Source organism: Electrona antarctica (assembly GCF_951216825.1).
Source record: "Electrona antarctica genome assembly, chromosome: 13".
NCBI lineage: Eukaryota > Metazoa > Chordata > Actinopteri > Myctophiformes > Myctophidae > Electrona > Electrona antarctica.
In genome coordinates this window covers 6,599,287-6,627,015 of record NC_136794.1, presented here as the reverse complement: position 1 = coordinate 6,627,015, position 27,729 = coordinate 6,599,287, and the positions used below count along the sequence as shown (strand labels likewise).

The 27,729-nt window shown below is 43.4% G+C and overlaps 1 protein-coding gene across 1 annotated transcript in view; it reads right to left on the bottom strand.

Annotated features, from left to right (window-relative positions):
- sytl5 (synaptotagmin-like 5) overlaps nt 1–27,729 on the bottom strand; it is a 52,066-nt gene that overhangs the window by 7,589 nt on the left and 16,748 nt on the right. The window contains exons 2-10 of the mRNA XM_079518019.1: nt 16,925–17,587; nt 15,649–15,864; nt 13,465–13,580; nt 12,369–12,501; nt 10,300–10,431; nt 9,546–9,654; nt 8,810–8,924; nt 6,257–6,366; nt 4,197–4,295 (exon numbers count right to left, since the gene is read on the bottom strand). Of these exons, the coding sequence (XP_079374145.1) occupies nt 4,197–4,295; nt 6,257–6,366; nt 8,810–8,924; nt 9,546–9,654; nt 10,300–10,431; nt 12,369–12,501; nt 13,465–13,580; nt 15,649–15,864; nt 16,925–17,043 (1,149 nt within the window). The 5' untranslated portion in view covers nt 17,044–17,587. The remainder of the gene's footprint in view (nt 1–4,196; nt 4,296–6,256; nt 6,367–8,809; nt 8,925–9,545; nt 9,655–10,299; nt 10,432–12,368; nt 12,502–13,464; nt 13,581–15,648; nt 15,865–16,924; nt 17,588–27,729) is intronic.

Genomic DNA, 27,729 nt, shown 5'->3' with positions numbered 1-27,729 from the left:
AACAACTCCACCACCTCTCTCCCTCTCATGGAAGTAATTGACAATATATAAAGTCACAACACCAACTTTGATGAGGCAGTATTGCTTTGTTTTAAAAATATAAAGTTATTTTTCATTTCCTGAAAAATGAACATTTTGGAGTTAGGTGGTTTCCTCCTGACAGCAGAGATATGTAAAGAGAATGTTGGACTCCATAGTTTCCCCTGGACCCCTGCCAAATGAGACCAGCGATGACATATGTACAGTACAGCCGTACTGTATGTCATCTGATTCAACTGCCGGCTGTCGAGGTGGTGTCCAGAAAAGGACACAGGCTTCATACTGTAAATAATTGCCAGACTCTCTGGGTAAAATCTGGGAGACTGTAGCATTCACTCCACACTGGGTTGTACTTGAGCAGCTCTTATTATCTATAAATATGGTTAACCTATTCTGGACGGGAACCAAAAGCATTGTTATGCTTTAGCTATTGAAAAATAGCAGATCTACAAGCTCATAGCACTACGAGCTCTGCTATTTTTGAAAAATCATGAAAATGTGGCGCAAATCTTTGAATATATATTCTTTCAGAGCAAAGGTTTTTAACTCAAATCTTTGCTTCTGGGGGGTCCCTGGAACATATTTTCAGATGGGGACCGTGGCTAATTTCATATATGTTTGGGGGTCCTTGACATGAAACGACTGACATAGAAACATGGGTTCTTCCAGAAACTGTCGTGATTTAGAAGACATATAGAACCTGGTCTCATTTATCAGTTCTAAATGGGTTAAGTTCATTAGTAAACCAGATTCACAACAACCCAGAGCTGGGACCTGCAGGCAGAGTTGCATTTGTCTCTGCGCCTCCATTAAAGCAGTTAATCACCCAAAGCCCCATAGAGACAGTTTGGCCCAATCACTTAAATCAGTTGAATTAAAAGTAAACAGAAGAGAAGTTCAAAATACCTAATAGAAATTGACACCACCACTGCGGTAGTACGACAAAGTAGGAGAATTCAATACGGACTCTTAAACATTAGACCTCTGTCATCTAAAGCTGTATAGGGCCCAGCAAAACATCACAAAATGGGGCGTAAACATTTGTCGCTTCCAGCCCGCATCCTTGTTGTTTATACCATGTTGGTATTTATGTACTGACGTCAAGCGATGACGCTGAAATTAAGTTATTAAGGGGTAGGGTTATATACGTTTTTTACTACTCCCTACTCCTTTCCGAACATATATAAAAGTAAAAAAATAATAATAATAATTATACTTGCAGCCAGTGAGGCTTGGTTTTTTGTTGTTTTGGAATATTATTTTATTTGTTCTATATTGAACTTATTTTAATTCTTTGACTTTTGTCTAATTTGTTATAATGTTCGGAATAAAGTTTTTCATTCATTCATTCAAGTAGGACCCTAGGAGAGACACAGATCAATCACTTTGCTAGAGTGACATGATGAGCTTGTAGCTTAAACAGTGACTTTACCATTGCTATTACACTACTTTAACGGTGCAGATTTGCTCGGTTCATACTTGTGCCATAACAGAAGGACTTTAGAAGGGAGGATTCTATTGTCTGGACTTTCTAGCGAACAATCGAGTATCAGCTAATGTGCTGATACTCGATGGATGCATAACAGCCAAGCACTGGTCATTTCATTAAGCCACAAACACATTTATATCATCTATGAGGTTTCTATTTTAATTGGGTGTCTAGCTAGCTGGTCATGTCATGATTTTATTTATATATTTATATATCACTATTAGTACAATTGTAATCCATCTACAACCTATAGTGAGCTTGCAGATCAGCGATTTTCAATGAACAGATTTAACAGTTAAAAAACCACGGGTCTAAAATAAACATGGGGCATGAAAGATTTCTGCAGATGTTTTTGCTAAGCAATTACATGTAGACCTATATAGTTCGTTCCTTCAATAAGGTAGGCTACTGCGCTGCGCATCAGTTGTAGCCTTGAAAGTGGGGCAGTTAACTAAACTGCCTCCCCCTGGCTAGCCGGGGCGCCTGATGGAGGGGAAAGGAACTGGTTGGAATAACGTGCTCCTTTCCACGCGCTACGTCCAAACAGGGAAACTCCCCCCTGTCAGGTGTAAAGGAGCAACTTGGACACTCAGGCATGAAGGAAGCATGAGTTCAAGTCCGTTGCTCTCCCCATGTCCCCCATATATGGGGACTAGGTTGGCGGAGGGTGTGTAGAGCCCAGGATCACATTAGATAATTGACACAGGGGTGAAAAATGGGTTACAAAAATCGTGGGATAAAAAATATTTAAAAAAAAAGAAAGTGGGGCAGTAGCTGTCAAAATCTTTCCATTCTGTGTGCGAGTGACGTGTGTTCATAATATCCCCGATTTTGCGGAGATAAAGCTCTCTTCCTAATAGCTTGTACTTGTACGTATGTTGAGCGCACGCCTCGTCTTTCCATTAGTTTTCCGTTCAATATTTAGTCTGCTATGGTTCAGTTTGCCCCACAACACGGCGAGGGGGCGGAGATCAGAGAGAGGGGGCTCTCTATTGCGAGACGTTGCTGGAAACTATTGGTAAAACTACATAATATCAGACCATCATGCTGATCTATTTTGTCTCACTGAATTAAATGGCTGCATCATGAAGACAATGAAAATCTAAATTAGTCCAGTCATAAACAACATGTTCCTTGACACGTCTAAACTAGACCTAAACTTAAATAAAACTAACAAAACTTAATTAAAACAAATTTTCCTTGTAAATTCCTTCCAAGAATCGAGATGACTTGTCTTGAACAAATGTCAAACGGGGTAGGGTAGCTGGATCTCCTGTTTACCTGCGCCGTTTCATTGCAATGCGTAAATGTTAGTTCAGTGACCAGAACAATAAACAAGGAATGACTCATGAGATAAGCCAATTGTTCCTTCAGTGTGCATAGTAGCTGCTGTAGATTTTGTAATACAGCCCAAGTGCTACTTGGCAGGGTTTGAGGGTATACCCTGCAGACAGAGGCATACACATGCACACATGTAGCCCAGTTTAAAGGAGCATTCAGTGATTTGGGTGATTTGGAGAAAAAAAACGGTCCACCCGGTAACAAGATGTGCACATGCACACTCTCTACAGTGGGGGAAGTACAACAGAACAACAGCACGTGCACCAATGCCCGCCCCACTCGATCATGATTGGAGGAAGGCCCCTCTCATCCTGTTTTTTGACCCCAGGGGCTCACTGGGGACAGGGAGGTACTCCTTATATGGTCATCACACTTTATAGTAGGGAGGATTATCCAAAAAATAAGAAAAAATAAGTGATATTTGAATTAAGTGAATCACTGAATATACCTTTAAAAACTGGTAAGCAAATCCAACAGATTGAGGGCACTGGTTTTCATTACACTAAACCTGCTGCCTCGATCTGGCCCGAGGCCTGGCGATAGCACCTTGTTTACAAAGCCACCAGTATGCCTGATTCACTTATCAGGTTAAAGACTGCATATTTATTTGTATGTGTACATAGGATATGCACCCTGTGCATCTGCATGTCTGTCTGTGTGGAAGGAAGTTTGCAGAAAATGTGTACATACTGTATGTTGATGTATTTGTGGATGTTTGTATCGCCCTTGTGTTGCTATAACATGTGCGGGAAGGGAACCCCAGGCAATTTGTGTTCATTATCAAAGGTTGCGTTTTGTGTTTGTACAACTTTAGTTTCAGCTTTCAGTTTCATTAAAGGTTGTGTTTTTTTTGTGTTTGTACAACTTTAGTTTCAGCTTTCAGTTTAATTAAAGGTTGCGTTTTTTGTGTTTGTACAACTTCAGTTTCAGCTTTCAGTTTCATTAAAGGTTGCGTTTTTTTGTGTTTGTACAACTTTAGTTTCAGCTTTCAGTTTCATTAAAGGTTGCGTTTTTTTGTGTTTGTACAACTTTAGTTTCAGCTTTCAGTTTAATTAAAGGTTGCGTTTTTTGTGTTTGTACAACTTCAGTTTCAGCTTTCAGTTTCATTAAAGGTTGCGTTTTTTTGTGTTTGTACAACTTTAGTTTCAGCTTTCAGTTTCATTAAAGGTTGCGTTTTTTGTGTTTGTACAACTTCAGTTTCAGCTTTCAGTTTCATTAAAGGTTGCGTTTTTTTTGTGTTTGTACAACTTTAGTTTCAACTTTCAGTTTCATTAAAGGTTGCGTTTTTTTGTGTTTGTACAAATTTTAGTCTCAGCGCGGATGTTACCGTGGACACTGCATTGCTCATTACACTGCGTCGACCGCCGGGTCGGCTGTGGGCAGCAGACATCAGAGCATCGATGTCTTCATCTTCATCAGAAAACTCCTGTGGAGAGAACAGCATTCACAAGGCGAGGTTTGAAATCTCGATTTCCTGGAACTGCTGTGATTCAGTCAACAAAAAACCATGCAGAATATTATCTGTGTGGGAGGAGGCAGTCCCTTAAATTAAATGGGTCATGTCAGGACTGTGTGCAATGAAATCCTTTGATTACTTGCCGACCACACTTGTACAGTGAATGCTCCTGGAGGTCTCTGTTGTGTACTAAAATAAGTCACTGAGCTTTCCCAGCCTCAACTACTGTAGAAATACTGTATACTGTATAGCATGCTTGCATAGTCCAGTTACTATGTGTGTGTGTGTGTGTGTGTGTGTGTGTGTGTGTGTGTGTGTGTGTGTGTGTGTGTGTGTGTGTGTGTGTGTCGTCTTCCTTTATGCATTAATAACAGTGTTTTGGAGAGTTCTTTATTTATTGAACTGTACTACTTGTAAGTTCAATAAATAAGTGGCTTAAAGTGGGCGTGTTTATGTAGGCTCGTGTGGGTCTACGAGCCTGTGTTTTAATGAGCTACTTTTAAAGTCAAAGTAAACACACTAAGTAAACTAGAAAAAGTGCCCTTCTGGGCACAGGTCTCCACCAGGAGGATAGGACTGTGTGAGATGTTAGGCAAAATGTTTAGGAGTAATATAAACATGTTCTTTTGTTTGTTAGTTTTTTGCAACAATTTTCTTCATTTTGTTGAGGAAATGCAGAGCCAGATCACTCATAGCATGAGGATAGAATTCTGGATGAGCAGGACATGTGCAGCATTTTGTACAAAACGGGCCACTCCTTAAAACTGGCAATGTTAGCCAATCAGTGTAGAATCTGAGAAATCCAACAAACTCGTCTTGATCACATGACTACAGAGATCATGTGTACCGATTTGCGTGACATTTGGATGAAATCTGTGCGACTAACATAAGCAATATGTTTTGCAGAAATCGGCCTCATGGTGGCGCTATAACCGGCAGATGTGGAGGGATGCAGGGACAATGTTTTTCCATGGCCTCTAGGGAGTGCGCATACATAAGTTGTATACAGATCGATGCAGTTATAGCTAAAAACAGGATTGGCCTGTTATAGCGCCACCGTGAGGCTGATTTGGGGGAAAAATTAGTGGCATGTCGTCCTCGGCCTAGTGGAAATGTGCGTGTATAATTTCACGGAAATTGCACACTGTGTTTGTGATTTGAGGCTTTTGTTCAAAACAGGGCAATCTTGCAAACTGTGAAAGCCAATTATAGCCAATTAGGATGGAATATGAAATATCGGACAGATCCGACTTGAGCACATGACCATAGAGATACTGTGTAACGATTTGTGAGATTTTTGGACAGAATCTGGAGGAGTAATATCAAAAAAATTGTTTTACAAAAGTCGGCCTCCTGGTGGCGCTATAAAAGGCAGATGCGGAAAATGCAGGTCAAAGGTTTGTCCTTGGCCTCTAGGGAGTGTGCATGCAATGTTTCACGCAGATCAGTGCAGTTTTAGGTAAAAAAATTGAAAAGCTGCCTCATGGTGGCGCTATCACAGGCCGTTCTGGAAAATGTGGGGCAGAGGTTCATCGTTGGCATCCAGGGAGTGTGTGTGCAAAGTTTGGCATCGACCGGGTTAACGGTGCCGGAGATTAGCTGGTAACGGACGGACGGAAGGAAGGGCGGACGGACGGACGGACGGACGGACACACACACACACACACATGGGGGGTGACATGCAGTGAAGGCAGTCGGAATCGGGAGTCTAACCCGCGGCACACTGCCAGACTGGATTACCGGCCAGTTAGAAGGCATTTGTAGAATCGTCCTCAGGTCTAAATGAATTAAAGACCAGATTAGACTAGATCAGTGAACACAGTACTAGCGGCCATTGCTGTGATTGTGCGCCGGCGAGGTCCGCTGTAGAAATCAAGCGTGCGATTATTGGTGACCAACAGTTCAGAGACAACTGAACTGATGCTGCTTACCGCTATGTTGAGTCCAAGGACCGAGCGGCTCCTGAGGCTGAGGGCGTCGTCGCTGAGGGCGTCCCGCTCAGAAGCAGGAGCTGACAGGTCCATCTCTGAACGACTATGGTCTGAAGACATAGAGGTAGTGGAAGTGATTTTCTTTGGTTAAAATAAGTGTTAAAAAGCTCTATATTCTGATAGTACTCAATGATATAAATACGTTTTTTATTATACAGAAAATGCTTTTTAAGGTCGGTATATCCAATTTTATCCAATCAGGATAGAGAACGCAGTCAGGATACTGATTAAACAAGTGGAATTGGAAGCTGATAAATGGCTACTCTCTCCTGATTGGCTGACATTTCGTTACCTACCTGAAAATGTATTTCTCTCCAGCTAAAATGTATTTAGCTGGAGAGACAGGGAGACAGATTCCTGTTACTAAACAAACACTCTACTATCAGAATATAGTCATTTAACCAAAACATGTCACTTACTATACCTTTAAATTCCTGTCAGAATTCTTATAATAAATCATTATCAGAATACTGACTTTATTCTCACATTTCTGACTTTTTACCACAGTGTTGCTACGTGAGCCATGAATAAAAAATAAATAAACCGCGTGAGTTTGAATAAAGAGAGAAATGTATTTTGCTTTTCTGATGATAATAATTACAGGTATACCGGTAATTAATGATGTAAGGTGTAATTAAATCTTAACATACGCTATAACAGCTATTTTACAGCTGTCGAGGTGTGTGCGTGGTGAGTGAAGTATCCTGGTGTGGTGATACTGAGAGATACAGAGACCAGAGGCGTATCTACAATAAGGCGAGGGCAGGCGTCCGCCTGTCAAATCCATTTCTGGCCTGGCCAAAATCCATACATGGAATGTAAATGCAAGCCTTTCAGCCTTTGTATACTACTCGTCTGGCAGGTATATCTCTTTGAAAACCTTTAGTGCTACGATTGTGCGCTGGGAGACGACAATTAACACATCTTGCCTGTCCAAAATATAATTCTTGCCTGCCCAAAATGTAATTCCTGGAAACGCCACTGACAGAGACTCATTTTAACTAAAGGAAGGGACAGCAAAAGGAGAAATTTACGTTAGTGCAGAGTTGACTTCTGTGCCCGACTGCCCGACAGAGCTATCGCAACACTTCCGAATGAGTAATTCTGTTCCCTTGTCAAGCCCTTCATTGTCGAAAATACCAGCCAATGGTATTTTCATATGCCAGTACGACTGGGACCTGACCTCACAGGCCAACACGGATATACAATCTGTTGTCAAATGACAAGTCTGCTGGGAACACGCATTTCCATTCCTCTCTGCAAAGCTGTCAATTACCACAGTGTTGCTACGTGAGCCATGAAACTGTGAACAATAGTGTGTGCATTCTATCATGTCTCGCATCATGGGTGGTGCTACGGGGGAGGAGAAGCAATACAAAACAAGCAGTAGGACCAGGGCCATGGGTCATACGGTAAAAAAAAAATCTAATATCGCAATAGGAGGTCTTTTACCCAGGCACAGCTGCTTAAATTCAGAGTGTGTGTGTGTGTGTGTGTGTGTGCACGCACGCGCGGGCGTGTGCGTGCGTGCGTGTGTATGTGTAGGAAACAGTTTGTCATTGTCACTCTGTCATTTCTTGTCCGTTTCAGACACGGGGCGGCTCGCCGGAACCGGGCCGGCACCCTGGGGATCTGGAATGATCCGGGGACCCCCCGAGGACCCCCAACTCTGTCATTTCTCGAAGAGTTTTTCCAAAATATAGTACAGAGCACAGTACACTTACAATACAGTACAGAGCACAGTACAGTACAGTAACTATAACAGCTCAGCTCAGTTCACACAGCAGGTGTGATTTCTTTTAATTTATTTTTTAAAATTATTATTGTTATTTCAAAAGATGTATCTACTGAGCTACTCTCACTAGTTTGGGAGACATGAAAATGTCTATTTTGTGTCTCTAGCTAAAAAAGGTCTGGGAACGACACTGGTCTAGTAGCCTCGGAAACCCAGACGTTTTTATTTCCAGGGAGAAAAAAAAAGTCTGGGTCCGAGTCCACTTCAATTCGGCATAGAGTAACGCAAACATCACTCACTCTCTGCTGATTTCTGATCGTCTGCACCTTTGTTAAATTAACACACACGCACACATGTACACACACACACACACTACTCTCTCTCTCTGTCGCTCTAAGTAATTAGTCTCATGTCGCGCAGCTGCGCATAGTTTCTCCCGGCGGATCCTGCCGGGAGCTGCCTATGCCATAAAAAGCATAGGTGAGTTCCAGGCTACTGGTCTAGTAACTGAATCCAAAAGAAAGTATGCACATCTCTAAAAAAAACTTTCAGGTGCTGAACAAAAAGATACGTACAGTAGAAGGAGATGTAGTCCGCACTGTTTTGTAGCTCCCACAGGAATTTTATTTAGAAGGATGACAACGTTTCGACCCCCTCAAAACGTTGTCATCCTTCTAAATAAAATTCCTGTGGGAGCTACAAAACAGTGTGCGGACTACATCTCCTTCGCCAACGACTGATCCAGTCTCACAGTATACCTGATGAAACGGAGGCCCTGGACACAGCGATGGAGGGCGTGCCGCATTCGGTCCCGTGAGGCCCGCCGGACGTCTTCTCAGAGTGAAAACTGGCTACGCTTTCAGCTCCATCGGGCTGCGTGTGGACACATGGAAACACACAACTCAGTGATGGAAGAAGTACTCACATTTGGTACCCTATTGTAGAGATAGTCTGTTACAAGTACAAGTGCAAAGGTATTGGCGTCAAAATATACTTAAACGTAGTAAAGTTTAGTCATAGTCTTTTGAATAGTTTTCATTTAGTTGTAGTCATATTTTAGTCACCTGGAATGTCTTAGTGTTAGTCTAGTTTTAGTCGACTAAATATCATACAATTTTAGTCAACTGAATCTACAGTTTGTTTAGTTGACTAAAATGTATTTTGGCGGGCCTGGATGCCGTCTATTTCCAGCATGCAACCAAGTGTAAAATGACTTATACTGGATCTCTTGTCCACTAGTCCCTTCCTAACATTTTATGATTTTAGTCTAGTTTTTTTTTGTTGACGAAATTGTCCAATATATTTAGTCTTATAGTTTTAGTCATCATAGCTTAGTTTTCATTTAGTTGCAGGTTTAGTTTTCGCCAGAGAAAAAAGGTAGTCGACGAATTTGTCGTCATAGTTTAAGTCGATGAAATCAACACTGGTGTGTGCATGTGTGTGTGTGCATGTGTGTGCGTGCATGTGTGTGTGCATTTGTGTCCAGTCGCTGACCCTGACCCTCCGGTTGTTGCTGGATGTGGGAGACCTGTCCAGCGTCTGGGAACGAAGGTTGTTGGGGACTGACGGCACCCCAGAGGGCTCCACCGCCACAACACTGCCCCTGTAGTGGACACACAAAAGGACACACTCACAGTACCACAACCAGCACATTATCTGTATGGTTACTCTGGGTATTATACTGTTAGCACTGGTTCTCAAAGTGGGGTCCGGGGACCCCAATAAGTCCCTGAGGGGGTTCCACAGCAAAATGTATACTATCAACTCTTTCCACGCCGACGACGCCTTTCACGACTCAAGTGTCACTCTGTACCGTTGACGACTTTCCCGACTTTTGGTATTGTTTTGTGTACAGACGACCCTCGATTATACTAACTGTAGGTGGGTGTTGTTTCCATAGGAGACAAGTTCATTCCGTGAAGGGGGGGCGATCCCAAAATTCCCCCTCCATTCACTCCTGTTATAACCACGATCTTTAGCGGCGTTTTTCCTCTGGAGCTTTTCTCCGTCCGCGCCAGGATTGTCAATTCGGCGCACGCACGCACGCACGCACGCACGCACGCACGCACGCACGCACGCACGCACACACACACACACACACACACACACACACACACACACACACACACACACACACACACACACACACACACACACACACACACACACACACACACACACACACACACACACACACACACACACACACACACACACACACAAAATCATATTGTATTTGAATGCCCACCTGTGTGAGCGTGGGGCTGGTGCAGAGCGGACGCTGCGAGTGTCTGGATCAGGAGCAGAGTGAACGCTGGCGCCGTCAACACCATTCTCTGGCTTTGAGCCAGGCCGACTGACCCTTTTATTCATTTTCATCCTCCAGCGCGCACGCACACGCACGCACACGCACACACACACACACACACACACACACACACACACACACACACACACACACACACACACACACACACACACACACAGAGAGGAAGGAAGGAAGGAAGGAATTACGGTCCATGATCCATGGAAGCTTAATTGGACATTTATATCTAAACTGTACAGTACAGTATGTGCTGAAAATAATGACTGTAATTATTCAATATGGATTGCTCAGCTGCCTTCTGATCACTTACAGGGCAGGGTATGGTATGGTAGCCTGGCTTATTGGCCAGACTCCTACACATCACACATCCGCCGAAGGCAATTTTGTTTTTGCCACCGGCAGATTCGCGTCTGGCCAGTGCGAAGCTAAGGGTATATGGCACAATAAAATCATCTGTTACGTTGCTAGATGTGTCCACGGTCCGTCCGCTAGAGGCGGGATCAAGGCATACACAGTGCTGCCTTGATCCCGCCTCTAGCTGCTGCTGATTGGCCAGGCCGTTTTGTGGCCGGGCATCAAGTCTGCCTGAGAGTTCCCAGATGGGAGCAGAAGGGGGGAACCCAGTGTACTCTCTGCTGCCCCATCTGGCGGAGTCAGGTTAGGTCCGTCCGCCATTAAGATTAATGTCTTGCTTGTGCATCTTCCTCTCGTTCGAAAGTGTCTGTGGCATATTTTAACTTTCAACAAAATAGTTTTGACAGCTTAAATCCGCGGCAGGCATCACTCTCAGTCTCGACAATTACGCAGCAACAACAGCACCTGCATCCTGTTGCCCCTTCACAATAAAGTGCCTTCCCTTTGCCTCCCAATGCTGCACATTTTACCCAGGTTATTAACAGGAAATAGGTGTAAGTTGTAACTTAACAGCACGAGAGAGAGGCAAGGAACGGAGTGAGCGAGAGAGACGGGGCGAAAGAGGGGTCCTCTCGGTGAGCGTAGGAGACAGGGTTTTAGAGAGCGCTTGTTTTGCATCGCCGAGGCCCCCAGCCGGCGGGTGGGGCCCGTTTCAATTGAAACCAATGAAACACAGAAAATGCCGCCTGTGTGTACAGCTATGCTAAATCAGGGACGTGCAGAGAGTGTCAGGGAGGCAGGGGCTGAAATCCTGTAAGAGGGCACTTTTGGACAAAAATAGCGAAAATAGCTGATCTACAAGCTTGAGAGCTTGTAGATCAGCTATGTTCGGGCGCAACCCAGCACTCTTTAGCTAGTGGAGATGCGGTGTGTACGACATGGCTTTCTAAACAAATTTGTTCAACGCAAAATAGCCTACTGTGTTCAAGTTCAGGAGACTTTGGAAAAATAGCAATTCTCCTGAATGCTGCCTTCCAGTATGGCATGGAAAGGAGAGGAGGGCATGTGCATTTCTTTCACCATGTATAGTAAACGCTACATTCATGGTCTGGAGAGGGCAGTTGTTTTGCAGACGGGTAAAAGGGCAGGGGCTGAAGCCTCCTTTGATGTCTATGTGTGCACGTCTCTGATGCTAATTACATTTGAAAGAAAGAAAAGAAGGGAAACATTTCTTTATTGTACTGTGTATTAGGGCATTCACTTCTAGTCATTTTTACTAGTTGACTAGTTGCCTAGTTTACTAGTCGACTAGTCGACTAGTTGTTTAACCACCTATTATGTTTTTTTTTTTAAATAAATATTTGTACATTTAAAAACTGTGTACATTGGTGACTATAACTATAATCTACCTGATCTTGAGGCCTACAAAATCAGGAAAAAAAATAAAATAAAAAATAAACTTTTTTTTTTCTTTTTTCTTATCAACTAGTCAACTAGTACCAACAAGGTCGACTAGTGGATTTACTAGTCGACTAGTAAACTAGTCGACTAGTAAACTAGTCGACTAGTTGCTTAATGCCCTACTGTGTATATGCATGCACACACAGTACTGTATGTCTGCATAGGTCGCCTCTTACCCCTTCCTCCTGGCACCATCCATAAGGCTCTGTATTGCACTCTTGCTTGATCTGGGTGTGTCACTTCTGTCAGGCTCAGGAGGATTTTCTTTTAGTGGCGTTGGAGTTATTATCTCTGGCGGCTCCTCAGTGACTTGGGATCAAAATCGTGAAGTGGTCAATTTTCACATAGACTTTCTAATCAATCCATGTTTTAACCCATTTAGGCCTGACCTCAACATTTAAAAAAAATCTTCTAATTCTTTTCAAAAATAGCAGACCTACAAGCTCGTAGCGCGCCACTCGGTGGCGCGCTATGAGCTTGTAGATCTGCTATTTTTCAATAGCTAAATTATAACATAATGTTTAAAACACCAAAAGGGGTTCCCGCCCAAAATGGGTTAAAATGCTTTAAATCACAATGATAACTACACTTTGACAAAACATTTAAGCATGCCATTATATTTAGTATGATGGATTACACACCTCAAGCCATTTTCTTTTCAAGTAGAATTTCTTACTGCAAAATGAACTGAATCAATGGCTTCCTCGAAACCGAAACAAACCATGCTTTATAAAAATGTTCGGCAGTAAAATAATAAAAATCACACCCGTGTGAAGTGAGGGGCGCTCTTATCATCGCACATCATCTTATTCCGGCCTCACCTTCGTCATCAATGTTCGCGTTATGCAATGTTTGTGTTTACACAAACACTCAAAATTGTCCATTCATTGTCAATGGCACTTAATGTTTGTGTTAGGACACAATTTGGGTTACACACACCAAAAGCCTTACATAGGAGGCCCTCAATAAGTAGCCTACTCGATGTTCCGGTCTCACAACGTGTCCCATCGTGATGTGACCGGCTTATACTGTAGATCGGCTAGGCTACAGCCGCATCGCACCCACATATGGGCATTGGGCATGTTACGTGACGTCCCATGTCTGTGACGTAAAACAAGACAGATTATGTGATGTTTTGGGACATTTTGCATCCATTAACATTGCAATCATAATGACCGCCCCAAAAGCCACATTTTGTATCGATACTGTGAGTCGTGGTCAACGAACTAAACATGCCAGGCGGTATGGTACTTTAATAATGATCATGCTCACCCATGGGACTGTTAATGATGGTCTGTTTGACCACATCACTGCAGGGCATGGTCCCCGGCTCAAACCGCTTGGACCTTTCCTCCAGGAACCATTCTCCTGTGACCACCTTCAGTTCCCTGCCAAGCAGACACATTATGCATTTCAACATCTTCCCTCACTGACGGTCAACTCCCTCACCAGATGCCCATACTAGCGAGTTGATATGTTTCCATTCCATGCCAGCTTGGAAAATCAACATTCAGAGCAGATTAAACTTTTTAGCCTTCTTCAGAGCAGATTAAACTTTTTAGCCTTCTTCAAAGCAGATTAAACTTTTTAACCTTCTTCAGAGAAGATTAAATGTTGTAATCTGCTCTGAAGAAGGCTGTTTGCCGAAACACATCAGCAGTCTCAATAAAAGCTGAGAAAATTGCATCTGAGCCAGTCTTGCATCTCTTATTTTGGAGTGCCGCTTTTTCCACTTTGTTGGTTTATGAGTTAATGCAGACAAATGTAGGCCTTGTTAAACGGCAACCCCTGGACCATTTTTATTCCCATTTCTTCCCATTTTTGATATAAACAAACTTCAACTAGAAAAAGTGCCCTTCTGGGCACAGGTCTCCACCAGGAGGATAGGAGTGTGTGTGTGATGTTTGGCAAAATGTTTAGGAGTGATATAAACAATTTTCTTCATTGTGTTGAGGAAATGCAGAGTCAGATCACTCATAGCATCTCTGAGGATAGAATTCTGGATGAGCAGGACATGTGCAGCATTTTGTACAAAACGGGACACTCCTGAAGACTTTGGAAGGCAATCTTAGCCAATCAGTGTAGAATCTGAGAAATCAAACAGACTCGTCTTGATCACATGACTACAGAGATCATGTATACCGATTTGCATGAGATTTGGATGAAATCTGTGCGACTAATATAAACAATGTGTTTTGCAGAAATCGGCCTCATGGTGGCGCTATAACCGGCAGATGTGGAGGGATGCAGGGAAAATGTTTTTCCATGCCTCTAGGGAGTGCACGTACAAAGTTGTACACAGAACGATGCAGTTATAGGTAAAAACAGGAATTGCTATTGCTAATTGTTATAGCGCCACCATGAGGCTGGTTTGGAAAATAAATTGTGTCATGTCGTCCTCAGCCTAGTGGAAATGTGCGTGTATAATTTCACGGAAATTGCACACTGTGTTTGTGATTTGTGGCATTTTGTTCGAAACGGACCAATCATGTGAGCTTTGGAAGCGAATCTTAGCCAATCAGGAAGGAAGATGGGAAATGGTGCAGATCCGTGTTGATCACATGACTATGGAGATAGTGTATACCGAATTGTGTGATGTATGGATAAAATGTGTACGAGTAATCTACAGAAATGTGTTCTCTGCCTCATGGTGGCGCTATAACAGGCCGTTGAGGAATATTTGGGGCAGAGGTTCGTCGTTGGCATCCAGGGAGTGTGTGTGCAATGTTTGGCATGGATCAGGCCAACGGTGCCGGAGATTAGCTGGTAACAGACGGACGGAAGGAAGGAAGGACGGACGGACGCACACACACACACGGACGGAGTGCAAAACATACTCTCTCCCCATGCCTTCGGCCTGGTGGAGACAAATATGCATTTTCTTATTCCAATCAATTCATAAACTACTCCCAGCCTGTTTTCAAAATGTATTCCATTTTAATAACGAAATCCATAATCATTACACCAGAGCATCCATTGATCTTCATTCCGCTTTCTTCAGGACAACATCGGCCCAATTTTCCATCAAGTTCAGAGGACCGCACTTTTGGAATAACTTACCGTCTCATATCAGAGTCTGTACTAGTCTCAGCTCTTTTAAGAGACAATTACTGCAATTTTTATTAACAAACTTGGGCAACACGCCCTAGTCATGTTATTATTTGTTATTTATTATTGGAATATTATTTATTTTTTTAAATCTTTCTGTTATCTAAGCTCAACTGGAAGCTTCTATAGGAAGGCCACTCGATAAGCCCCTTTGGGTTTTTTTGGCACTTCCAGCACATCATGTATGTAACTAATCTCGTTTCTTATTGAAATATTTGCTTTCTGTATTTCTTTGTTTTTACCATATTGTTGTTATTATGTACATATGTGCAAATAAACTAAACTAAACTAAAACTAAACTAAACCATCTGGAGTGCATTAAGAATTGCTTGTTCCGATCACACTTACGAGATCTTGGCACACACATTGCACTTCCACTGGCGGCCTTTGGGCGGTTTCACGCGGCACTCGTTGCAGACGCGCTGCTGACACTCTTCACAGAGGTCTCCTCGGTCAAAGATCAAACCCAAAGCCTTCAGACAGAGGGCACATTGACGATCCCCGACCTCTTGGGGGCGACGGGAGCCTTTCCGTTTGATCTCCAGCAGCTCATTCTTCAGCTTACTGCATCAGAGGAAGAGGAAAACAAATTGAGGTGCAAAGAGTGAGAAAGAGAAAAGAGAAATCATGACAAAGATGATCATAGAAGGTTTGTGGAGACTAATGATGCAAAGCCTGCGTAGCTAGTTCAGGCAGCTCTTTTAAACTACCACTGTCATTCCTGGCTTCTCTCTCCTGCTGTGCGGTCGCTGCTTCTGCCTCTCCGCTCTCTGCCTCGCTGCCTATCTGCTGTGCTGCTCATGAAGTTTTTGCAAATCCCACCGCCTCCCCAGCATCCACCTGTAGGCTCTGTTCCTAGGTCCCCCTGCATGGGGGTCTTCATTCATTCCCTGTAGCGTAATTCTTTTTTTTTTTTTTTTTTTTAATAATTTTTATCCCACGATTTTGTAACCCATTTTTCACCCCTGTGTCAATTATCTAATGTGATCCTGGGCTCTACACACCCTCCGCCAACCTAGTCCCCATATATGGGGAACATGGGGAGAGCAACAGACTTGAACTCATGCTTCCTTCATGCCTGAGTGTCCAAGTTGCTCCTTTACACCTGACAGGGGGAGTTTCCCTGGTTGGACGTAGCGCGTGGAGGAACACGTTATTCCAACCAGTTCCTTTCCCCTCCATCAGGCGCCCGGCTGGCCAGGGGGAGGCAGTTTAGAGACCAGGATTACTGCATGTTTTTTGTGAGGGTACCTACCCTAGGGGACACGGGGAGAACATGCAAACTCCACACAGAAAGGCCCTTTCGCCAACCCTGCATCGGGTATGTGCACTGATGACGCGGAGGAGGAAACACGCCGCCAGCAACCACAGCGTCCCGAGCAGGAATCGAACCCAGGACCTTCTAGCTGTGAGGCGACAGCACTTCCCCCCTGTAGCGTAATTCTATTTGTCTTATATCTCATCAAAATGTATATTCATATTCAGGGAATGAATGGGGACAGAGCCTGACGCCAATCTATGCTTCATATATCCATGCTCAACTTTGCCCAATAAAATATATTTGCTAAATCCATTCTAAGAGTTGTCTGACTGAAATACCATTCAGTTATTCAATGAAACTCACCGTATCCTTTTCTCCTCTCGCTTCCTCAGCTTCTCATCTTTCTGTAACACCTTCAGAATCACTTCTCTTTCATGCTCCAGCAGAAAGGAGAGGTTCAGATCCTCCCCGCGCTGCTCCATTGGACCTTGTAGTCTCCAAACCCAACCAGCCAATAAGAGCAGCCACAGGAAAGAGGTGTTTTATAAGGTGATTTCACATGTAGGCAGTCACAAAGAACTACATGACCTCGTACTGTGCATTGGGAGATTTCACTTGTGCTGCTGTGCTGCTTTGAGGCTGCTCTTTTGTGAGTGTGAGCACAGTCTGAACCCCCTCAAAAAAAGCAAAGCAAAGTTCTTTGTTTACCCAGGGTAAGTGGACTAAGCTCGAGATGCTTGTTTACAGCCACGCCCTGCTCATAGAACATTTCATGGTTGGGGTTCAATGCCTTGCTCAAGGGCACTTCAGCGGTGGTAATTTGAACGTGCCGGTCCGGGGATTCGAACTGGCGACCTTCCGGTATCAAGACCGCTCCGCAAACCGTTCGGCCACCGCTGCCACGATCAGGAAGACGTCCAGGTCCATCAAAACATTCCACCACCCACCCAGTCACCGAGAGTTTCTCTGGTGTGTCTCTGGTTCACCTGGGGAACGGCGGCAATCTCCTTCCTCTCCACAGGAAACCTAAACAAAATCAAAGAGATATGGAAACACGTACTTAGAAAGTAGAAAGTCGTCAAATGACTGAAGTCATACGATATCAGCATGCAACAAGTTTGTTTTTGCCCCCCGATCAACCGGAATAGACCGGAGTTCGGCCATAGCATAGATGGTATTCAAGTAATACAACGAGTTGATCTGTTCAGGTGAGAAATAGACTTAAAGGGACACTTCACCCTTTTTGCTAAAAAATATATGCTAATGATGTTTAGAAGCTTTAGAACACTTTCCTGGGGGTCTTTAAGTGTGTAATATGTGGTTTTAGATATTTTAGATTGTAGCAGTGAGCCCAGTGTCTCTGATGTCATGGACACTGGGCTCACTTCCTTCCTGGACTACAATTCCCATAATACTTTGGTGCACTGCTCCTCCTTGTGGATAGGGGGAGGGCTGTCTTACTGAGACAACATGTAGTCCAGGAAGTAAGTGAGCCCAGTGTGGATGACATCAGAGTCACTGGGCTCACTGCTACAATCTAAAATATCTAAAACCACATATTACTCACATAAAGACCCTCAGGAAAGCTTCTAAACGTCATTAACATATATTATTTTGCAAAAAGGGTGAAGTGTCCCTTTAACATGATGAAATAGACTTAAAGAGAAACCCTAGAGTCCCTATTCAGGCCAAGCCATAATAGGTGGACAATCTGCAAAAACTACGAGCTCATAACAGGTCGAAATGCAACGCGTTGTGAGCTTGGTCGTGAGCTTGTAGATCCGCAATTTTCTGTGAAGAGATTTGTGGTCTGCCATTCTTTATCCGCAAGTAATAAACATTTTCCGTGAATTATGCATTCAGGAGCTTCCACTGTGCGTAAACATCATCTTGCGGGCCACACAACCCACTATTCATTTTGCCGACACCTATATTTGCGGGTGGAGGTGTGTCTGCAGGCGTGTCGTTGCGCTTTCCCTATATTTGCTATCTTATATGCACACAGGTTTAGGACAACGGAAAGTGCCTTTTCAAACTACCCGTAATGCGAATCCGTTTGATAAAAGAATGCGCAGTATGCGCTCCTCAGATGGTGCTCCCTCCCACTCCCTTCCAAAAAACGCTACCAGAGCATCAAATCTCGCACCACCCGTCTCAGTAACAGTTTCTTCCCCCAGGCAGTCAGGCTGCTGAACAGCTGACCTTGAACTGTATTGCACTGTATTGTCACCTCACTTGCACTTTTTTTTGTGTTTTTTGTCTTTTTCTTTGCACTATAGATTTTATGTCCTGTGTATGTATGACAAAAAAAACTGAACCTGGTGCGACCTGAGTTGGAGCTGCTTCGGCTTGACGTATGTATGGTTGCAAAACATTCACAGCTCAGAGGTCTCGTTCTGTCTTAATTCTCCACAAATCTGTGATTGTAATTTCCCTCTAATCAATTGTCAATTCCTTGTGCTCATTGTGTTAATTGTCTAGTCAAAGAAGTTATTAGATTTGTACCGAGGCGCACTATGTACGATTCCCTCGTTCAGTTTCATCACCTCATCACCCCATTACGCAGCAAATTTGTAATGGATTTAAATTCCCCATAATCAGTAACACGTAGCTGATACTTGTGTCAACCAAATGAAAGGCAATTAAATGCTAGATGGGTGTAATTTCCAATGTGATTTTGCCATAGTTCAGTAGGTCTGTTTAATTAATCCGATTTCCCGAATGATAGTTTTCCCTTGATACCATTTCATAGAGAGGCAGTACACTTGCGACCTATATACCAAATGAAAGACCGAAGTTTACAGATTACACAGCACTTAGATTTTTGAGTGGTGCAACCACTCCAAGGAACAGCAATGTCTGTGTTAACCTATGTGACTGTGTGTTAACCTATGTGTTAACCTATGTGTGTGACCATGAGTACCAGTAGGGGCAAAAGTGGCACTGTTGTGCCAGAAACAGAGAGAGAGAGATAGTGCTGCACTGTTGCCTGCTAATGAGAGAGAGAGAGAGAGAGATTGCGGGTGTGATTTTTTTTAATGGTCCAGATTTGAGCGAGCAGCACAACTTGGCTGTGTTGGTGGCGGAATGGATGGCAGATAGTCAGATACTGAACACGCAAAACAACCCTCTGTATCTAATATAAATGTATTCCAAGGCAGCACGCGTTGCTCTTCCATAAGGCAAGATCCAGGGCATAATGGATTATGGATAATAGATCTCTTAAAGGGAATGGCACCAGCTGGCACACTGATTGGTTTAAATTGCGTAACGCCCAAACCACACTTATGCATAATGTAATGGGTTGCGGAGGTGTTTTAAGGATTTAGGTGGTGGTACAAGATAGCATTTTTTTTTACGGGGGAACGCCTCTTACACAATACTAAATCACAAAATGAAGGAGATAGGGCTTCTGGCACAAGATGGAGCCCTTGGTGTGTAGAGGGAAGAATGGAGGCGACCAAGTATAGACACACCTGGGAGAACACGGTTGATTAAGTGGTTAAGCTTTTTTTGTTTTTACGACTTTCACATGGCCAGCATGAATGTTTGTATTAAATCGACACTGATCAGCATGAGTACAAACGGAACAATGCTTAATTGCTAGATATTTGTAAGCTACAAAAGCCCACAATTAGTCCTAAAGAGCACTACATTCATCAGTTCTTATTAGTAAACCTTTGTATAGTCGTTACATCCATGAGTAGAAGGGCGGTATTTATGGACAAAATGGTAGTTCTGACAAAGCGATTGGTTGAAATAACTACCCGCGCTTCTAACGAGCATAACAGCACACCGTGCTTCAAACGAGCGTGACAGCACACCTAATAAAAATACGAAGAAATCAGCTGTGCTGAACAGAAAGGTTGTACTTTTGAGAGAGAAAATGTCCCACACAATATGAATACATTTTGATAGGTTTTATAACTTGTATTGTGATGGTAACTGTTCTATAATTACAATATTACACTCGAGGGTGTGCGTTATCGTGCTTATTGGCACTTCAGTGATGCTTTCGGGACTCCGCTCCTCCTCGTTCCCGCGCATCACTGGCGTGCACGATAACGCACACCCTCTCGTGTAAAATTGCTTCTACATGCACTATTGCACTTACATGAGCAGGTGAGGCTCGTGTTAATTATTTCTCACATTTCCTCAGTAATGTCAAAAGCTCCACAGGTGACTTGCTGCTTAACAGGGTAAACAGCGTAAGTGTCACTCAGCTGCATGCTGTGGTGCACTGTGGGATTGCTGGGTCTTTGCCGCCATGGCGATGTCAATAGTAATCATATTTGAACCGGGGACCCCCCAACCTGACAAGCACTTGGAATTGTACGAGTTGAGGTAATACATTTTGTTTGACTCAGTTCTACAGACAAATATTGTGAAACTAGACGATCTACAAGATCACAAAGCCTCGCAATGCGAGGCTTTTCATCATTTCTGTGACGCTTCTCCTGTGACCAGTGGTGTCATGCTCGTTGCACTGGGGGTACCACGGTGTGGGACCCCCAAAAAATGACGTGCAGGTACGGCACGGTGCATGCGCGTGCACTCTACTAGAATGCGTTCCCCTAGATTCAAGATGCAAAAGACCCAAATCAAATGGCTACTTTAACAACAGGTAAGGTTTCACTGTTTACCTGGACGTCCACATACAAGGTATTAAAAGCAAGCAACACAGCAGTATGGCTCTAACCTTGCGCCACCAGACTTAGTTTGGTGTTCTTGCGTGCACGTGAAGTCATTAAAATGCCGTACCGCAGAGAAAAGAACATCGCCATTACACACCGCTACCTGTGATGAGCAGACAACCATGTCAACGTTGGTCAATGCAGCAATTATGATTCAGGATTTCAAGTACCAATGTTCTCCTTTCAAGTAGCTCAGTAAATAATGCAGGCAACAGGATGATGATGATGTGAATAGAAAACAGAGCGAGAAGGAACACCTTAGGCGAGCCTGAGGGAGGCCGATAGCAGCAGGAAAGAGGGAGCTATTGATTATTATATTGCTCAGTAAAATGTAGAGAGCTGTAATGTGTAGTAGTAGGCCTGTCACAATTATTACATAATGGCCTAATCGCAAATATTTGAGATCATCGCTTTATCGTCATACTATTTTACATATGAAAGAAATCATATATATCCAAAACATTTGAAAAAAAATAGTGGAAATAGCAGATCTACAAGCTCAAACCGTGTCGCGTTTTGTGCAACTTTTGTTTACAAAGCCTAAAAGCCAAACAGAAATGTATTCATAATGTGTTCAATGAAAGAAAAATAATAAAATCATTAATCGCAATGATTTGAACGACAATCAATCGTCAAGTAAAATGTCATAATTGTGACAGCCCTTATAGTGTTCTAAAGAAATTGGAGATAAGATTTTTGAGTGGTGCAGCCACTCCAATGCACAGCATTGGGTACCAACAGGTGTCAATGTGGCACTGTTGAGTTTCATACTGTGCAGTGACAGTGTGCACAGCTGCATGATGGGAAGCTGAGTTTTCACACACACACACACACACACACACACACACACACACACACACACACACACACACACACACACACACACACACACACACACACACACACACACACACACACACACACACACACACACACAGGCCAGGGAGGAGGGCTTGTACAGTACAGTACAGTACAGTACAGTACAGTACAGTACAGTACAGTACAGTACAGTACAGTACAGTACAGTACAGTACAGTACAGTACAGACGGGTCTGATCTTTTAAAATTGATTAACATATTTACTGAAAAAATGCTTATGCATAAATATACTGTATATGTACACAATCTGTCAAAAGGACACAATAAAGCTTGATAACTTATTTATAAACTGAGTTTATACTCAGTTTATGAGTAACATACATACACAACTGTGAGTTGTGTATGTTGTATGTGTGTGTGTAGTAGTGTACTGTTTGCGCGTGTGTGTGTCTGTGTGCCTCGTGTTCGGGGTGGGTTGTGGGCGGTCTCTTCATATAAAGTTAAGAGAACCGATGCAGACTTTAGGGCGCTCCGTCCAATTGGAACGGTGATGCTGTTAGCAGGGCCGTCCATGCTGCTGTTCTAGTCTGTACATTGAATGTAGACTTCCGCAGACGTATCAGTAGGTGGATATCTCTGGTTGTTTGGTTACGAGAGACTAGATACAGTAGAAGAGGTAATCATTACAGAAAAATAAAATAAACACAGCCAATAAAATGCATTCACACAATTTCCAATGTTAAAAGACAACTGAACTAACAAAAACAACAGTTAGAATGCAATGAAGAAGGCTAATCATTAGTGGCGGTGTCTGCAGTCCTTATTCATTATTCCCTCTCTCTCTCTCTCTCGTACTCGTTGCCTGCTCTTCTCTTTTACATGAATTAGTGCTAATGATGAGGCGGACATCTTTCCAGCATCAGTTGCAGCCCAAGATCAGTGATTAGCATTGTAAAGTAACCCTAGAACCGCATCGGAACAGTGAATCACCCAACTGTGAGCATGGCCGCGGTGTAATTGAGTGAATAAATTAAGATTTATAGATGACAAGATTCTACCATAAATTAGGGAGATTTCAAACTGATAAATATTTGCCAGCCTGCAGCTTCTTCACCACGCTATTCGTGATCTCCGTGTTCACTGACGGGCAGCCATCTAAAGAGGATTATATTCTCAACTTTCTGGGTTTGAGTGACTGAGTTTGTGCTCAAAATTCACAAAGGAAATATAGAGAGACACAGATGGACTGATTGTTATCTCCATACAAACAGACGGAGAACTACAGCCCAAGAGGCCGTGCTGTTTCAAAATGGTTGAAATAAGTGTGGTATAATATTAACCATAAAGTGGCAATTAAGTCTGATTTTGTATCTTTCTTGAGTGACTGGGTTTGTGCTCAAAATTCACAAAGGAAATATGGAGACACAGATGGACTGATTGTTATCTCCATACAAACAGACTGAGAACTGAGAACAAAATGGTTGAAATGGTTGATAAGTGTGGTATAATTATAACCATAAAGTGGCAATTAAGTCTGATTTTGTATAGTACTATATCACTGTAACATAGAACTAAGAAACATAAGACGGAATTCACTGCTGATCTCTGCCCAGATATAGTGAGACGGCGGTAGATCTGAGAGTAAAATATTCATGGAACATCTCTGTTGGCCTAACCAGCAGTATGCTTTGGTGCGGATCGGTCCAGTGGTTTGCAAGATTAGACGCGCACGCACGCACGCACACACACACGCACACACACGCACCCGCACACACGCACGCACGCACACGCACACGCACACACACACACACACACACAGAGGAATGCTCTTCTAGACAGCTAACCCCCTAGGTTCCACGCCATTAAAAATGTTTTAGGATGCAGCCTGGGGCCCAGCATGAGACGGAAGGCATCCGGGCTGCAGGATTTGCTGTATTTATTGCACCTATACTGTAGCCAGTAGACACAAACTAATGAGCAAATCTGCTGAACTTGCATCTTCTTTAAGGACTCTTTTGTTGTACCGAACTGGTTATTTGACAGTTACTGGAACATTGTCAGCTGTGATGGCATGGCTTAAGAAATACACTCTATGCCTATAGCACACTGCATAACATCTTAATAGCTTGATTGTTTTTCTTGCAAAACAAAAGTCTGTTTATTATTTTTATTTTTTATTTTTTTTAATGGAAACAATATACATTCCATGCATACATTATTAACTGTTGCGACGGACAGTTGGTGAGAAGACCATTTATGAAATGATATCGCATATACTGAAATTGAAATCCAATTTGAATATCAAGCAATTTTGATGCACACAGTATGAGTCCCAAAAGATGTAAATGGTCAGAAATTTGCGTAGGGGTAATTCAGTCAAACCTATTCCCCATAACAAAGACATTCTGACGGCCTCCCCCTGGCCAGCCGGGGCGCCTGATGGAGGGGAAAGGAACTGGTTGGAATAACGTGTTCCTTCCACGCGCTACGTCCAACCAGGGAAACTAGATAATTGACACAGGGGTGAACTAGAAAAAGTGCCCTTCTGGGCACAGGTCTCCACCAGGAGGATAGGAGTGTGTGTGATGTTTGGCAAAATGTTTAGGAGCAATATAAACGTGTGTGTGTGTGACGCGGCTTGGCCTGTTGTAGCGCCACCATGAGGCTGATTTGAAAACTGTCAAGTGGCATTTCTTACAAAGCCTAGTGGGAATATGCTTGCACAGTTTCACCACAATCGGACGCTGCGTTGAGCAGTTGTGGCGATTTGTACAAAACGGGTACAAAGCGGGCTACTCCTGAAAAGTTTAGAAGCCAATCGTAGCCAATGAGGGTGGATTATGAGAAATCAAACAAACCCGTCTTGATCACATGATTATGAAGAAGATGTGTACCGATTTGCGTGAAATTTGGATACAATCTGAAGGAGTAATATTATAAAATGTGTTTTACATATGTCGGCCTCCTGGTGGCGCTATAAAGAGCAGATGTGAAAATTTCAGGCAAAGGTTTTTCCTTGGCCTCTAGGGAGTGCACAGATCCGTGCAGTTAGAGGTAAAACACTTTTCGGCCAGTTCTAGCGCCACCATGAGGCTGAGTTGAAAATGTTCAAGTGGCATTTCTTCCTCTGCCTAGTGGGAATGTGCGTGCACAATTTCACGGAAATCACACGATGTGTTCATGATTTGCAGCATTTTGTTTTGAAACTGAGCACTCCTACGAACTTTGGAAGCCAATCTTAGCCAATCAGGATGGAGTCTGAGAAATCTGAAAGACCCGTTTCGTTGAATGGCTCTAGAGAGACTGTGTACCAATTTGCGTGATGTTTGGACAAAATCTGTAGGTGTACTGTCCAAAAACTTGTTTTGCACAAAGAGGCCTCCTGGTGGTGCTATAACAGGCCGTTCTGGAAAGTTTGGGGCAGAGGTTCATTGTTGGCATCCAGGGAGTGTGTGTGCAAAATTTGGCATCGACCGGGTTAACGGTGCCGGAGATTAGCTGTTCACAGACGGAAGGACGGACGGACGGACGGACGGACGACACACACACGGACACACGGACGGACGGACGGAGTGCAAACTAGAAAAAGTGCCCTTCTGGGCACAGGTCTCCACCAGGAGGATAGGAGTGTGTGTGTGATGTTTGGCAAAATGTTTAGGAGCAATATAAACGTGTGTGTGTGTGTGTGTGTGTGTGTGTGTGTGTGTGTGTGTGTGTGTGTGTGACGCGGATTGGCCTGTTGTAGTGCCACCATGAGGCTGATTTGAAAACTGTCAAGTGGCATTTCTTCCAAAGCCTAGTGGGAATATGCATGAACAGTTTCACCACAATCGGACGCTGCGTTGAGTAGTTGTGGCGATTTGTACAAAACGGGTACAAAGCGGGCTACTCCTGAAAAGTTTAGAAGCCAATCGTAGCCAATGAGGGTGGATTATGAGAAATCAAACAAACCCATCTTGATCACATGACTATGAAGAGCATGTGTACCGATTTGCGTGACATTTGGATAAAATCTGAAGGAGTAATATTAGAAAATGTGTTTTACATATGTCGGCCTCCTGGTGGCGCTATAAAGAGCAGATGTGAAGAATTCCATGCAAAGGTTTTTCCTTGGCCTCTAGGGAGTTGACATACAAAGTTATCCACAGATCCGTGCAGTTAGATGTAAAAACACTTTTCGGCCAGTTATAGCGCCACCATGAGGCTGAGTTGAAAATGTTCATTTGGCATTTCTTCCTCTGCCTAGTGGGAATGTGCGTGCACAATTTCACGAAAATCACACGATGTGTTCATGATTTGCAGCATTTTGTTTGAAACTGAGCACTCCTGCGAACTTTGGAAGCCAATCTTAGCCAATCAGGATGGAGTCTGAGAAATCTGAAAGACCTGTTTCGTTGAATGGCTCTAGAGAGAGTGTGTACCAATTTGCGTGATGTTTGGACCAAATCTGTAGGTGTACTGTCCAAAAACTTGTTTTGCACAAAGCGGCCTCCTGGTGGCGCTATAACAGGCCGTTCTGGAAAGTTTGGGGCAGAGGTTCATTGTTGGCATCCAGGGAGTGTGTGTGCAAAATTTGGCATCGACCGGGTTAACGGTGCCGGAGATTAGCTGTTCACAGACGGAAGGACGGACGGACGGACGGACGACACACACACGGACACACGGACGGACGGACGGAGTGCAAAACATACTCTCTCCCCATGCCTTCGGCCTGGTGGAGACAAAAATGGGTTACAAAATCGTGAAAAAATAAATTAAAAAAAAGACATTCTGACGGATGTACTTGTGTGACACATGGACACCCCGTGAATGACGCATGTATGTACACATTATGACGTACAGTAACATGACTGTGATGTTTGTCTTGGCTGGCATACTAACGCTGACATATTGTGAGCACGGTCGTTTATATCTCATTGCTTCAGCTGTGTGCTGCAGTAGGCGTGGAGTCCTGGGACGACCCTCCCTGAGTACACACAACACGCATTCCCGCTGCCACTCGCTGTGCCCTGAGTAAACACTGCGCTGAGGAAAACGTTCAAACCTCAGCCCCTCAACCTGCCAGAGGCAAAGCACTTACTACTACGGCTATAGCGCCATGCATTCCTGTTTTTTCCACAACTGATCAGATCGAGTATATTTTGTTGTAATTTTCATAAAAATGACGATGTGCTGTGGGGTTACGTATGTCTTTCAGTGCCTGTATGGGGAACGTGACGAGAAGAGGGTACATGTATTTGAAATACATGTATTTTAAATACTTTTTTTTGGTGTATTTTAAAATACTTTTTTTGTATTTTAAAATACTTTTTTTTGTATTTTAAAATACAGAAAATACGTATTTTCTGTATTTTAATATACAGAAAATACGTATTTCGAAGACATGTATTTCGAATACATGCCCGTCTCTGGAGAAGAGTTATATGTCAAAGTTAGGTAGTGTCTTTCTGCGGCGGATGCCCATGGGGTGTTAAAAGCGGTAAATGGGTAGTCTCTGTGTTGCATTATGTCATTATGTGATTTATTCTGTCTCTCTGTCCGGTTCGGTTTGCGAGGTACTCTGGCTCAAGCACAATGACGGGAACATCAATCTGCCAGTTAGGCACCACGGGTGTATTCGAGGAGGGGGCCGACATCCAGCAGGCAGCAGCCATG